Source organism: Poecilia reticulata, linkage group LG11, assembly GCF_000633615.1.
Source record: "Poecilia reticulata strain Guanapo linkage group LG11, Guppy_female_1.0+MT, whole genome shotgun sequence".
NCBI lineage: Eukaryota > Metazoa > Chordata > Actinopteri > Cyprinodontiformes > Poeciliidae > Poecilia > Poecilia reticulata.
In genome coordinates, this window is record NC_024341.1 from 11,441,110 (window position 1) to 11,456,679 (window position 15,570).

Genomic DNA, 15,570 nt, shown 5'->3' on the forward strand with positions numbered 1-15,570 from the left:
GTCCCGATGTTCCAGTCTAGCAAAGAAACTGGAACTAAACCACACAGTGAATGATATTAAAAAAGAGCACAGGGAAAAGAACAGAAGCCAGTCCCTAGAAAATGACAGCAATTAAACGTTAATGAACAATAACGGCTAGGAAGAAGTAGGTGTCAACATGGCCCACACTCAATAGTTGAAGTTCAGACATGCATATTCAGACTTTTTTTTTCACAGCTGGATAACATTGAACTGGTATCTGTATTCACTTATGCTTTGATTTTTCACCTTCATGTAAAGTCTGTATTGATTTATTGAGCCTTTTCAGGGTGGAAGCCGTCACCAAAGGACATGCCAGTTCAATTTAGGGAAGTAGAACATAGTAGGGAAGATTTTTATTTTATTTTATTTTTTCCAGCAATTCATACACACAGAGTGATTAAGGTGTTGCTTTCTGTTTAGATTATTACAAATTGCAGGCTAATAAAACCCCAAATTCAGTTTCTTAAAAGAAAAGAAATTCATACACAGGCTGTACTTTACAATACCTAATCAAGGCTTGACATCACCATCATCTCAAGGCTTTGGTTGTAGCTCAGTAGCTGCCTTCAGGAAAACTGTCAACTTTACTTCTCCACCATTGTCAAGGCCATAATTATGCTTAAACAAAAAAATTCCTGCATTAAAAGTAATTGTATTAATTTGTCCTACATTCATCCAACATTCATTGGTTTATAAGCTATACTCGTTTAAATGAACAGAAATAAATCCTTGGAAAGCATCACTCAATTACAATTACTGTTTATAGGCTTGTTTTTCCTTTTGAACGGAATTGCTAGAATGGATTAACTTTTAGACGACACCAATTTACTGAGATTAACTTGTGCAAAAGAAAAGCAGCTAAAAGGCATTCCTCTAAAGCTTAATAGTATAACCAGGAAGGCTGACGTATATATTACTCACTGAATCTGAAAAATGGAAATTGAACCTGCGTGTTTCTCGCCATTATCTTTAGCACACTGATTATTATAAAAACAATCTCTCGCTTCTGTTAATCCGTCCATATCCTGCGTAGACGTGGAATAATTATTGTGCATTCTTGTGTGCACAGCTGCTGTTCCTCCCTAATACAGGCACTCTTCTATGATCAGAAAGAATTCATAAATAACATATGAGAAGAAAAAGCTAATTAACGATCTGTTCCCTGCAGCGGCCACTGGGTTTCAGCAGGGTCATGTACAAATCTGGGAGATTTTTTTCACCCCCTTTTAACTTATTTCAATTAATGCTGGCATTAGGAGGCTGCAGGGCTTTGAGGCTTGTCCCTTTACACTGATTTGCTGACTTGCTAAACAAGCATAAGCGTCTTAAAGGGTCCTACGGATGTTCGTGTTTTGTGGGAGAACCATTTTTGGCTGCAGTCGTGATAGCCAGTATTACAAAGCAGGTGGGGAGGGAAATAAGAGGCATGGGGTAGGCTTCGAAGGGTACATTATGCTACCACAAGAGCAGACGAGGTTATATGCAGGAGCGAAAGGCCAACAGGTGAGACTTTCACCAAGGTTGAAGAGCTTTAGTCCAAGTGAGAATGCCTGACCACGAGATTTAGTTATTTCTCGTCGACGTCTCTGCAGATGTTGCTTGTTTTTCTGCACAAGTTAAGTTCTGGTTGTAGATTTCAAGGTGAAAGGAGCGAAAGGAGTAGCTTTGATCTAGAGTTGTACTTTGCTTTCACTGTGTTTTCACAGAAGAAATCATTTCAACCTTGGGAACGGTGTTAAATCAAATCAGATGACACATTCACAGAAACAGATCTGAAGGAGGCCGTCTCTCATTTCAAATAGCTTGACAAAAAAAACAACAATCCCTCTGTAGAATCTGAGTAAATGCATAAAAGTGACTAATTTAAATGAAGATTTATTTTCTCATCCCCTAAATAGTTGATTTGTTTAGCGCACAGTTAGTATAAAAAAAATAAAAAATAAATAAAGCCAACTCTTATCCCAAGCAAAAATCTGAATCTGAACATTTTATCAGCTCTTAAGAACAATCACATTCACTGTACCCGGCCACTCCTGCTCTGCTGTAGGGCATCAAATCTGTTCAAATGATAATGTGATGTCCAAATGAGGAAGCTCTGCCTTGTAGCACAGATTGTTTGTCTCACTGCCACGTTAACAAGACTGACAACATTTTCTAACAAATCCTAAAACAATTAAAAATATCAATTTCAAATATTCTCCAAGACTCCAGATAACAATCGCACTGAGAATCTTTTGTTAGTTGTTATAAGATCCAATTTGCAGACACTTTATAAAAAATATGATTAGACTAGATACATTTGATTTGATGATAATAGTAATAATGAGTACTAGTAATACATATGAGTACGAAACATTCAACTAGTTTAAATATGTATATTTTCTTTCCTACCAATCATGCAACATAATCCTGAACTGGCATTACATGCAACTACTCCACAGTCTGGTTTTGGTCTTCTTAGCATATGAATAACATTAAATCAGACTAAATCCAACACCTTAAGAAATCTGGAGTAGATTGGACTTATCCTAACCAGTGTAGGATAAGTGAAATATCAATTTCATCAATCTGTAAATAAATAGCCATTTCAACGCATTTCAAAGCCTAAAGAAAGCAGCGACATTGGCCTGTTATTTCTAAGACAGTGTGAGAGTATCTGCTAGTAACTCAAAAACCAAAACAATTCACGGGTCAATGAAAAACTCAAATTTGATGTGGCAAACTAAAAATAAGTCTTTTTTTTTTTTTAGAAATTCTGTTTTTTTGCTGTTTTGTTTTTGTTATTTTTTACTTTGGAAAATTAAGTACCAGTAATTGTAATCTGGAAGCTTTTTTTGCTGGATTTTCATTCCCTTAAACCTATTTATCTCCGAATAATAAACAAATACTAAACATTTTTAGACCTTTTTTAACAACGTAGGAACCCCGGAGACATCCAGTTGCACACTTGCACCTCCACTGGTACAATTGCTTTACATGTAAACACACTGTAAGATCTAAACGGTGCATAATGAATGTGCAAGCATTTCTCACCAGGAGTGTTATTTAAACTTTTATATACCGATTGTTGTATGCTGCTTTTTCAGCATATGTCAGCATGGGGAATTTCAAAGTACATCCCATGAGGAGGTTTAATAAATGAGATCCTATAAAAAAAAAAGAAAAAAGAAAGAAAAACGGGATTCCCACAGCGATGGGGAACGTTTCGCTTGCTTCATGCTGACTCAATTTATTACAGAAGCAAAGAAAAAGTCAGGTCAACAAATATACCTTACTCTGCTTTGTTTTCTCTCTTTCTGGCTCTGTAAATTTCCACAAATGTGCATTTGAAATGTAAAACAAAACATCTAAGGAACATTTTGTTTAAATATTACAAAAAAAATAAATAAATAAGCTTGGACCTCTCTGGTTGCCTACTCTACTAATTCATAAGAAAACCCTAATTAATTCACAAAATCAGAAAGGAACTATATTAACTGTATCAGATAATCAGATTACCTATTAAATGTTCCTAGACCAATAAGAGAGTAAAAAAAAACAACATTAAATGACAACAAATGGCAACAAAGCAGCAGCTTACGTACATACTACCTTAACTATATCCAAAACATAAAACTGATTTCTATTTAACAGAAGATATAACGTAATTCTGCAATAAATGATGGGATTATACTGAAGAAAAATAAAGATATGTTACAAAGTCAGTAGCTGGATGACCGTTTTGTTATTCTAAGGAAACCTGAAGCTGCTCTGAAGTAGTCAGGGTTGTCTTTCTGGGCTTGTGTTAGTTGCTTGGTGGGGAAAACAATTTGACCTTAAAACAATGAAGAAGAAAACTTTACCTGAAGATTTATTTTTACTATTAATACAGAATATTAATCTATTAATCACTGTCATTTTCATAGATGTGAAACAGAAATAGTTGATTTGAGGGTTTAGAGTTTAGCTAATAGACTAAGTTAAGGCTTCAGGATAAGATGTAAGCCATTGCTGAGATACATCATTATGAATTATTAAATTATGGCTAAAAAAACATTTATCTGAGGTCACAATGACCTTTTAGTTCATCCACAAGTCCAAATGATAACTGATGCCAAATATGAAAAATATTCCCTGATGGCATTCCTGGGATATTGCACTCATAAAATGAAATGGACGAACGGACAGACGGGATCAAGGCAAAACATCCTCCAGCCGGCTACATTTCATTTTATAATCATCCCAGAACATTTCTACACAGACACACCCATCAACAGGCCCGAGTGGAGGATTTTAAAAATCAGCACCAAATATATGTAGGCTGTTGCCAAAGGTCCATCCAAAGCTGATTAAGCCTATCACTGGCAGCGAACTATCTCAGTGCACAGGCGTTTTGAACCCTGGCACCTGTGGTGAAATTCCCAACACTGGCAGTGATGTTTTATAATTGCCTGAGCTACAGAGTACATGCAAGGATGAAGAAAGAGAAGGTTCATGCAACAATCTGTGTTCAGAGGAACAAATTATAGCACAGAAAAGACAGCCACATAAGATATTAAACAAGTATTACCATAGAGGCTTTTATAATTAGGGTTTATGTAATTATTATTACTGCCTTAAGGGGAAGAAAAAGTTCAAAATCGCTGGAATTTGAGAAGGTTGTCTAACAGGGATTATTGTGAATCTGCTGAGCCATTACTTAATGAAAACAAACATGATATTCACATAAAACAAGACCTACATTGTGATGGACAATTCATTAATCCCAGTCTGACGTGCCTTACGTTCCACTAAACCATCTTAAGTATATTATAGTTAACTTGAATCCACTATAGTTCAGCATCTACAGTCAGTCAGGTTAGTTGGTCTCTTCACTAAAAGAACTGGTAGGAACCAACCGAGCAACCAGCAACTGTGGAAGATTTACATCAGAGAGAAACTAAAAAAAACGCTTGTTTTGCAGAAATGTAAATTTCTGCAAAACAAGTCTCCATGATGTAAATGTAAATTTCTGCAATGTTATTGTGTACCATCACATTCCCATTGTTAACACTTTCATAACCATCTACCATAGTGCATCAGTTTATTTTTTCACTAGTTTGAGGGATTATGAGTATATTCAGTCACAGCACGCTCAAATTCCACTTGCAATTTAATTCAATTCTACATAATTTAAATTTTGTCTTTAATATTTGTTCATTTTGATCCTGTTTAGACCAGTTGACTAATATAACATATTTTGGATTATGATGTTATGTACTTGAGCCATATCACAACATTTCATTACACAAAAATTTCCAAGACGAAATTAAGTTGAGCCAAGACGTTCTTATAAAGGACTCACCAGTAGGTGAACTTTTATAAATCCATCTGAGAATCAAACAAACATGGGCCTAACAAACAGAGTTTTAGGTCTTTAGAACTCCAGAACCTCCTGTGAATAAAAAAAAAAAACGCCTTTAAATTGATTCTGTAGACGACTCATCTCTGAACATGTCTCCATGATGTAGCTTTTATGTAGAAGGAAAATCCCCCAGAAATAAAAATACATTTTTTAAACACTTGACGATATGCCTTTATGATTGCACAGTTCTAAAATGAGGCATATTTTAGAACTGTTATTGCTGGAACATCAAGCATCCTGCATGGCGAGGTGAGCGAAGCGTTTTGGACAATGTAGTATTACATTAAGTAATTCACATCAGCTTTGTTTGCTAATTACATTTATCAGAAAGTACTGTGGGTCTATAATTTTCTTGAAACAAAAAGCTGATATGCAATAGCCTGAAAAGGATTTAAATATGGAGCCTCAAGAAGAAAAAAAAAAAAGGGGTGGAGATGCCTGGCAGATGACATGCAGATCTGATTACTTAAGTAATAAAAAAGATTATTTAATAATGTTCCGCATCCTAAAATGTTTAACACATTTCTAAGAGACCAGAACGACATGAAAATTGGATAGATATTCTGGAGAGTAATCGTTTTGTTCTTTTCTCTCAGTTGGTCTTTTTCTCTTCAGAGTGGATAACAATGAGAAGGTTTCAGCATCCCATTATTCACATGTGTATAATATTTGTTCATGGATCAGATTTCCCTCTTTTTCACAAAGCTGGTATTGTTAAAATAGTCCCCTAGTCATTTTTTTTTCAACATTTCATCAGCATAGGACAAGTACATTTTTATTAATGACTATAAAAGCTTCAGTTAGATTAAGTGCCCCAGCATGAGGAGTTAAAAAGCTATTCTGAATAAAATCACACGAATAAGAATGATGTCAAAACAATAAAATCTGGTTGGGCTCTGTGACCAAAACATATTTAAACAATTGACCAACATACAGTACGTGTGTGCTGCTTGCGGTCTTAAAAGTTTTATATATTTACATCAATCAATCTTAAACACAACAAATTTTATTCCTACTCTACATCCAAAAGCAGGAAAAATACATTTGTTGGAACATTTAAACGTCAAGGGTGGATGTTTAAAAAGTCAGTGAGCTTCAGTAACGTTTCCTCACATGTAAATGAAAGTCTCCTGTGATTCAATCGTTTCTTTTAGTTGCCTTTCCATTGACGTGTTTCACAGTTTAACCATCTGCATGTCATAGCTCACTGGGTGCCTGCCAGAGTCTCTAAATCTTGTAATTGGATGTTTTCTCAATAGGGGATAAGCAGTAATAAGCTTAAATTGGAAGCTGCCAGATGTATACCAAATATGCCATCGTGTCTCAGAAGAAAACTCGGCCTGCAGTGAGACAACATTCACTGTCCTGTAGCTGGAAACTTACTGCCTTGCAAACTATTCATAACTCCTTAAACTTGTTTACACTGATATACAACCACAAACTTCAGTGTATTACAGTGAATTTATGAAAAAAAAAAAAAAAACTAACAAAAAGGAGTTAATAATTGGAAAGTGGATGGAAAATAATGATATATTTTAATTTTTTTCACGAAAAAAAATTTGAGAAGAGTGGCATGAATTTGTGTTCAGCTCCTCTGTATCAATTCCTTGTTGATTCAGCTTTCAATGAAAATAAAGTTGCAAGTCTTGGGGTATTGTCCGTACATGCTTAACTTGTCTATATACTCCAGTACTTGAGGTACTTCAACTTTTAGATTTGTCCCTGGTCAAACATTCCTGAATTAAATGGCTGAACTGCCTTAGATTTTGTTAATATTCATTAGATTTAAGGCTGAATTTAAAAAAAAAATACACGCCACACAGTTCAGATTTTTCTTTGCAAAGTTCTGTAAGCATATTTTGTGCTGATCTATCGTCATAAAATCCAATTAAGATGTATTGGATTTTGTTTTTTTTTATAATGTAACGTGGAAAAAAATCAATAGTTATTACTAGTTTTTCAAGGCACTTTTAAACATTTTAAGCCTTTCACATTGTGGGAGGAGCCACACTGCAGCCACAAAGAAAGTGCAATAGGAAACAATTCCCTAAGTGAGACATCTCGAAGCAGATCAACCAACTTCCAACCTTGAGAAAGGAGGGTAAAAATCAAAAACGTCTGGCAGTCTTCGATCTGTTTAATCAAAGGAAACACGATTTAAAAACAAAAAAAAAGATCTGTGAGTGTCTGAGCGGAACTGAAATGTGATTTTTCCAAAACCACACAACTCTGATGTCCTACTTCTATCACGAAATGTTGCTAGTAGCAGGTTTTGCCTCCCTTGGACTCGGCTGCACCACCACATCAATCTGCTCATACTGTACCTGATGCAGCTATAGTGTTTGAAGGTGCTGGCCGCCTTTTGACATTCCAGACAGAGCTGGATTGCACCGGGATAGTCTTCCTCCTAAAAGAATGCAGAGCAGTGAGGTCATTTAATGCATTTCACAAACAGGCAGAAATTTCATAGCATTTTTATTGTAAACGCTTCCTGCCACAAAGACTTTAGATATAAATAGCAAAAAAGGGCTTGGTTGAGGCATTGATATGTTTGCCCTTCTCTTTGTATTAGCTTCCTGACCCAAAGAATTATTGTTTATCTAAAAATAGTCGCCACAGCGGACACCGTCCTGGCAACCTTGGGCGGAATAGCGATTGCAAAAACCCCTTCATGATGTTTGACCTTTTAAGTCGTTTATGAACATTTCTGTGGGAGTTTGTAGGGATTACAGTACCTCGAGCATCTCGCTGAGTCTTACATCTGTCCTTTGCTGTAAGGTGAAAAGAAGAAGAAAACAATATCAGATCAAACAATATATCCGTATTAGCATATTTATCAACATATCGTGTCGGATATTGTCTTAAATATCATTGCATTTGTTGATCAAACTATACCTTTAAATAGATAAAAATTATGTGGCACTGAAGGCTACTTTGAATCATTTCTCAGACAAGGCATGAGCCAGTTACTGGTATTAAGGTTTTACACAGATGCATATTCAAAATGCAAAAATATTCTGTTCATTTCTATTCTTTCAAGACTGCTGCCTGAAGCAAAGCCGCAATGCTTTTCCATTAACTGAGAAGAAAAACAAAGTTTAGCTATTTAAGAAATATTTCTGGTTGCAAGAAACATTCATGAGTGGAAACAAAAGGAGTAACTTATTAGAAACACAGAGTTTTAAATCCTGGCAAGATACAAACAGCATCTCATTTAACTGGTGGACTTAAGGCATTTTATATTTGTGTTGCTCTATAAAGAGGAGAAAGACAAAAATCGAACAATATTCTGTACAGTTATCTTTAGAAAGTATTACGTAAAGTAACGAAAAATATAGCTTTATTTTAGCTATTAATTGGGGCCTGCCGCAGCAGAGAATAGGTATGCCTTGCTTTTCAAGGCTTTTCAAGGCATTTCAATGCCTCCGTGCCAGGCATGGAAGGCACCTATCGCTCAATACCTCGAAATAACTGCCGCATGCGGCTCGTACCGCTGCGTGCACCCAACCATACCCAACAATGTATATATCTAAACATGCGGCTGGATCTCGGCATGCGGGCTATTATTTCTGTTGGCATTTCGAGTAACCATGGCGACGTAATTAGCGAAGAACGAGCCAAATGCAAATCAAAACAAATTATGACACTGTTTTGTGTCAGTAAGGCTCAAAACAGATAAAAAAAAATTGTCTCCCCCTCTGTGTCTCTACTTACAATAGATTGTATTTACAAGAAATCCTTAATGAATTAATTTGTACAAAAATGATTTTGCTGGATAGTATTGATTTTGATTGCTTTGTGAGTGTTAAATCGCATTACATTTGAGGTTCGTTAACATTACCAGGGTCTTGATGGTCCTCAGTGACTTAAGTAGCCCTGTCAGCAGCTGTCGCCTCCTCTGATTGGCTAACAGACCCAGGCTGGCCTCCGTGAACTCCTCCTTGGAAACTCTGAGTTGTCTTCCCAAAACAAACCCCAAAGTGAGTTTGACCAAGTTTAATCATGTATAAGGCACTATATATTCAAACAGGAAGCAGGAAAAAAAATACAGCCAAAGGAAAAAAGCTGGGATGTAGCTTTAATGTCCTTAACAATTAAATCCATCCATAAGATCAAATATCTGTAGCAGAAGTTGAATTATTAATATTATTGTGAATTCATTTCAATATTAAAAGTGCATATTTCTTGAGTCATAATATCTGACAGGCCTTTTTGGCTCAAATGCTGTAAGCAGTCAAATCCTGACTCCAGCCAGGCTGAATCTACCCCGAGTTTATATGTTGCCACATTTGCAACTTCTGCGTTGTTATCAAAGTGGGCTCAAAACAATCAATTTGAGCAGATGGAGAATACATGAGAGAAAATTACCACGGTCATGAGACAGGCATTTTATTTGCAGGGGCAATTTCTGCAAGGATAATTTATTTTTGGGTAGCATGTTACAGAAAATCATTACCTTCTTGCATTAGTGCAAATGACTGCTGCCAGCTGCAGATTGGCCTGTAATGCTGTCACTCTCTCCAGTTCCTGTGAAAAAAGGAGGACAATATTTAAAAAAAAAATCATAATTACTTTCTTCAATCTGAAAGGTTTACAAATGCCTTTTAAAGAATTGGGAAATTGATAGTCCTGTCATGACTTAGTAAAAGTCTGATCAGATGATTCACAACAAATGAAGGAACATCTGTGGATGGATGTAAGGTATTGAATCAGGCAAGATCACAGAAAAAAAGTGTTTTCGACCTTAACAAGTCTGACTCCTTTGATTTCTAGATACCTAAATCTGCCACAATAATCTGTTCAACCAACATTTTGTAAGTTCTGCATGAAAAATGTGGGGATAATTCAGTCATTGTGCCGTTCAGTAAGCATACATGTTCTGTGTCCCAGAGATTGTGTATTTAAGAGCAGCATCTGCAAATCAACCCAAAAGTAAAAGAAAAAGACCTTGTGAAGATTCTAGAAGTAACAGGGTGGCAGCATCATGTTTTGGGAGAGTTGCTGAACACACCATGTCATCAGGAGTAAAGTATATGTTAAAGAAAAACTCCTCTAAATTGACAATTACCCTAACAACACTGCAAAATTAGGCTCAAAGTGGCAGAACAACAAAGTCAAAGTCCTGATATCAGTCGCATAGAAAATGTGTGAGCCTAGAAACTATTGACTAGATCACACCAGTTATGAAAGGGAGAAAAGGCCAAAACTTTGGCAAACTGTTGTGAGAAGCTTAAGTACACAAAAAATGTTTGATTCAATTAGTAAGGCAATACATTTAAATATGTGAATCTAAGGAGGTAAAAACACATTTTTAAAGCAGTTCTGTGAGTCCTTGGTAAATAGAAATACTTTTGTAACCATAACTGGTCTAGAAAAGCCTGATTTCAGTTGGATTGAATGTCAGATGGAGCAAAAGCAGCATATGAAAGTATCAGATTTCAACTGCATATCAAACATCAGAGCACTTCTGAATCACAAGGACTCTGCTGTGAGTAAACGCACAATTCAGTTATGGAGTCATCGTTTGAGTCCCAACGAATAATACAGCGCAAGAAAACAATTCCTAAAATACATCTAAGAAAAAGAGCGAAACCTTTTGCTCTTCAGAGCTGTGACATTTAGAGAAGCGTCAATGATCAGTCTGGTCTGAGAGTTCGGCAATCATCCCACTTCAGTGACCTCTGACGAGAACAAGTACACCCTCAGACAACGCGGGGCAGCCTCTTCTTGTTTTCTTTGTCCTTTTATTGTGGCGATCTCCCAGATGTCATGCCGGAGGTGTAAGATGCTGGTTGCTTGATCTTATTTTCAAAACCGTATCGCCCTTTTGCAAAAAAAAAAAAAAAAAAAAAAAAGGTTCCAGTGCTCTCAAAAAAAAAAAAAAAAAAAAAGTGTCTCATAACACTGTCAGATAAAAAAACAAACCTTTCATCAGGAGAATATGATCTGAGGAAATCCATTTTAACGGTAATAAAAACAGAAAAACAAAAGTGCTAATTCAGCTGCGGGCACAAGTTCGGTAAGTCCTTTCAAACCAATCTGGCCTCATGATCTTGACTGTTGACGAAGACCTTGATAAGAAGCAAGATTACGTTGCAAGAGTTTATTCAGTAGCAAGGATTTTCTCCGGAGGGACTTGCGCCTTGTGATGATTTTGTTTTGTTTTGTTGGGGGTTTTTGGGGGTCAGAAAAAGAATATGAAAAAAAAAAAAGTTATGCTTTAACCAGAAAAAAAACAAAATACTTAAACCTCTATTCACTTATTTACGCAAGATTTTTTTTTATGTAAACTCAAAAAAATCTATGCAAACTATGCAAACTCTTAGTCATGAGCAATATTGTGACTTTTAAAAATACATTTTTATGTTAGGAAAATTAGAGATCTGGTAAAGTGCACAGAAAAACTTTAGATTTACTCTTTAACCAACAAGAAATGTCTGCCCTTTACGTCCCTTCAAAATGCCCTTTTCATACTGTCAGTCTAACCAAAATAACCTCTCTCGGGTCATTTGTGGTCAATAGTACTCTGGTTGATCACCACCCTCTTAGCACACCCCACATGCTCACAGTCAGAAAGTCAAAACCTTAGTCAGCAAGAAGCTTGCCTCCCTCCGAGCGAGAAACCCAATCAACCTTTTGGATGAAATTGAAATCAATAAGCTAATCAAATCTTTTGCCAGTTTGACTTTGTGCGTTTAATTATTATTATTATTATTATTATTATTATTATTATTATTATTATTATTATTGTCTAAAATGGCAAAGTAATTTCTTTAAATTAATGCACCAAAAATGCCTTCATAAAAATCATCCTTCAGATCAAAGATAGAAAGGACAACACTGCATCCACTTCTTGTTTAATCAGTATCCGAGATTGTAAAAGAAAAAGATCATCACTGAAATGATTCAGATCAATTAAACAGATTGAATTCTTTGTTAATCTAGAACTTATCTTCTATGTTCTGGATTAGTCGTGTGTAGTAAATACACACAACTAATATGTAATCAAGACAGCAGCTCTGCATGAAAGGAATATAATAAAACACGGAAAGGGCATGGAGATGGTTGCATTAAAAATAATATCCAAAATGACTATGTCTGCTAAGTAGTAACATATGGCCAGGTACAAAAAGACCTGCCAAGTCCACCTGAGGAAAAAAATGAATCCAGCTGATTGTATCCAATGCTCTCATCATGCAGCTAATTGAGTCTTAATTGTAAAACTCTCCTATGAGCAGTCTTCAAAGTAGTGCAAAATTCACTGAAAAAGAAAATCTGAAAATGGCTGTGCAGAAATAAAATGAAATAAAAGACTGAGGGTGCACAAGCAGCGGTTCCACAGCCAAAATCCTAAAAAAAAAAGAAAAGAAAAAGAAAAGAAAAAAAGCATCATCACTGAACATAAACACATTCATAAATGTTTTAGCAATTCCTGTTTTTATTAAAGCATATCTGTAGTAATAACGTAAACAGGCATGAGTATTTGAAATGGCAACGTGTGCATTTGGAGGTAAACCTGACCAAAAAAAAAGTAGCTACTCATTTTCTCAGAAGCTAATCTTTTGCAGGAAATATGACTGTCATTACCGACACATAGCAGCGAAAAAAGGAAAACTGAATTTGGAAAAGGCCTTGTTATACGTGCACAGTGACACACTGGAAAAGGCACAGAGAACTTTGATTGAAATAAAAACAGAAACACGCACACACACACAACACTACATGCGTTGAACATGAAGAGAGCCCAGAATCCAGCCTGAGGCTCTGACTCGTTCTACCCTATATTACCCTGACAGCTCCGCGAGCTCATTCTGTGTGAGAGGAAATACAGAAACTGTACAACAGTGGTGGGTTATAACCGACAGGTTTTAATAGTCAGCCCACTTTCAACGTACAGGAGAACCGGAATCTAATATAGTGTCCAGGCAGATTGCAGTTCTATACAGTCCGAGTGGGAGAAAGAAATTATTAGTCATAAGGGAAGTTTTTCTCCAGGTGTTTTATTCATATATTCATGAAAGGTCCACTCTGTGACCCCTTCAGCACATTAACTCTGCCCTGCCTCCTTACATTTATACATACATTACATCGTAATGATGCTGCAGTTTGGGCTTTGCTCAACTCACTTTGTTGTGCTGAGTGCAGTAAAAAGTAAAATACGGGGCCATTTTGGTCTAGGAAGCCATGAGTTATAAAAGGACACTCCAGTATCTGAAGGGTGCCAACAACTTAAAATATTATTCGGAACCTTGGATTTTTTTTTTATTTCTCTGCAATGTCACAAGACCACAACCTTTAATGGATTTTACTGGGTTATGATGTGACAGAGATAAACAAATTGTGCAAATATTAAAAAATCACAACAACCAGCTTTTCCAGATTTTTCAAAACCTTTTACGAATAAAAACAACAAAAAAAGATGTAATTCTGCATCTACAATTTGTGGAACCACATTTTGTTGCCAGAACAACTGCATGCTTTTTGGAGCCTTTAGTATGTTTTCCAGGTTTACCCTGCGATTGGCTACCTTTCTTCTTATATCTAACTTCCCATCATCTCTGACCAGTTTTCACACGAGTGCTGAAGAAAAGAACCCTAACAACAAGATGCTGCCACATCCATAGTTAACTGTGGGCCTGGTGGACTCAGGGTAAAGCACAGTGTTAGCTTTCCACCACATTATTTTCCATATTTGACACTTTTTGACATGTGCAAAGGTTTAAGTATTTTTATTTTTTTTTTCAATATAACCTAACCTTGCATTAAACATCTCCACAACTTGAACCCTGATCCGTCTGCTGTGTTCCTTAGTTTTCATGGGGCTGTTTGTTCACTAATGTTCTCTAACAAACGTCTGAGGTCTTCATCAAACAGGTTATTAGTAGTATTTACTAATTATGTGGCTTCTCAAGGCAATTGGATGAGCTGGATTTATTTGAATGTTTCAAAATACAGGGGGTGAATATGTTCAATTTTACAATTATGTCCTACTTTGTAATGGTCTAACACATAAGAGCTTTGAACACTAGTTTGTAGTTGTAATGTTTGCAAATTGTGAAAACTTCAAGTGTGTGAATTTTTAATTTTTTTTTACAATCACACATACTCCAAAAACAACTGCAGAGCCACATAAATTTTTTCCTATTCTGCTAAGTTAAGTCATTTCAAACCCACTCATACCTGGAAGCTACACTTCCAAATTCTTGGTAAAGTTGCAACAATAACAGAAGAAAAATTCAATCAAGGAGAAAGGCAGGATGAGCGACTACGTAGTGCAGTGCATACTGAAGTAGTCACAGTGCTTCACTATTTTCATTTTTTATGCTACAGACTTATTCCAAAATTGGATGAAATTTATTACTTTCCCTCAAAACCACATAATCCCAAAATGAGAAAAAAGTTTCTTTCTTATTCTTTGCAGATATATATAAAAAAATGAAGACAGCATTTGCTCAATATTTTGTTGATGCACCTTTGGAAACAATTACCGTCTCAAGTCTTCTTAAATATGATCTCACAAGCTTGGCACACTTCTGTTTTGGCAGATTTGCTAATTCCTCTTTGCTCTCAAGTTTTATCAGGATAGATGAGAAGCATCACTGCACAGCCATTTTCAGATCTCTACAGAGATGTCTATGCAGATTCGGGTCTGGCCTATGGCCAGGCCTCTAAAGGACATGCAGAAAGCTTTCGTGAAGCCACTACTTTGATACATTGGCTGTACGCTCGGGCTGTATGCTTTTTAGCATTCTCCTGCTAAAAAAGTTAAGATTCGCTCCAGGCTGAGGTCAACAGCTTTCTGGAGCGGTTTTGGTTTTGCAAGTTCCTTCCAAGAATTTATAGCCATGGATAGTTTTAGTTATTTATGAAAGACTTGTACAAGTGTACATAATTATTCACCACGTCCAATAAATGTTTCACAAAAATATGTCTCCTCCAAATACAAAAACTAGACTATGGAAGCAGACAGGTTGAAGTGAAATATCCATTAACACGGAAACAAACTTCTGACCAATCACACAGCACTTTGCACATAGCACTGTGGAAATAGTTCAACCTGGGCCAGGAGTCGAGAATGGGAGGCAGATCCCTCTCTGCAAAACACAATGACGCAATTTCCGTCACACATCTCTGTCAATGAAAGTCGATTTCGGCACTTCGGATGA

The 15,570-nt window shown here is 36.2% G+C and overlaps 1 protein-coding gene across 2 annotated transcripts in view; it reads right to left on the minus strand.

Annotated features, from left to right (window-relative positions):
- The window catches only part of vps50 (VPS50 subunit of EARP/GARPII complex), a 102,112-nt gene that overhangs the window by 66,532 nt on the left and 20,010 nt on the right, over nt 1-15,570 (minus strand). For both annotated transcript variants that reach the window (XM_008421739.2, XM_008421740.2), the window contains exons 6-9: nt 9,861-9,931; nt 9,246-9,363; nt 8,140-8,175; nt 7,729-7,811 (exon numbers count right to left, since the gene is read on the minus strand). In XM_008421739.2, coding sequence (XP_008419961.1) covers nt 7,729-7,811; nt 8,140-8,175; nt 9,246-9,363; nt 9,861-9,931 — 308 coding nt within the window. The remainder of the gene's footprint in view (nt 1-7,728; nt 7,812-8,139; nt 8,176-9,245; nt 9,364-9,860; nt 9,932-15,570) is intronic.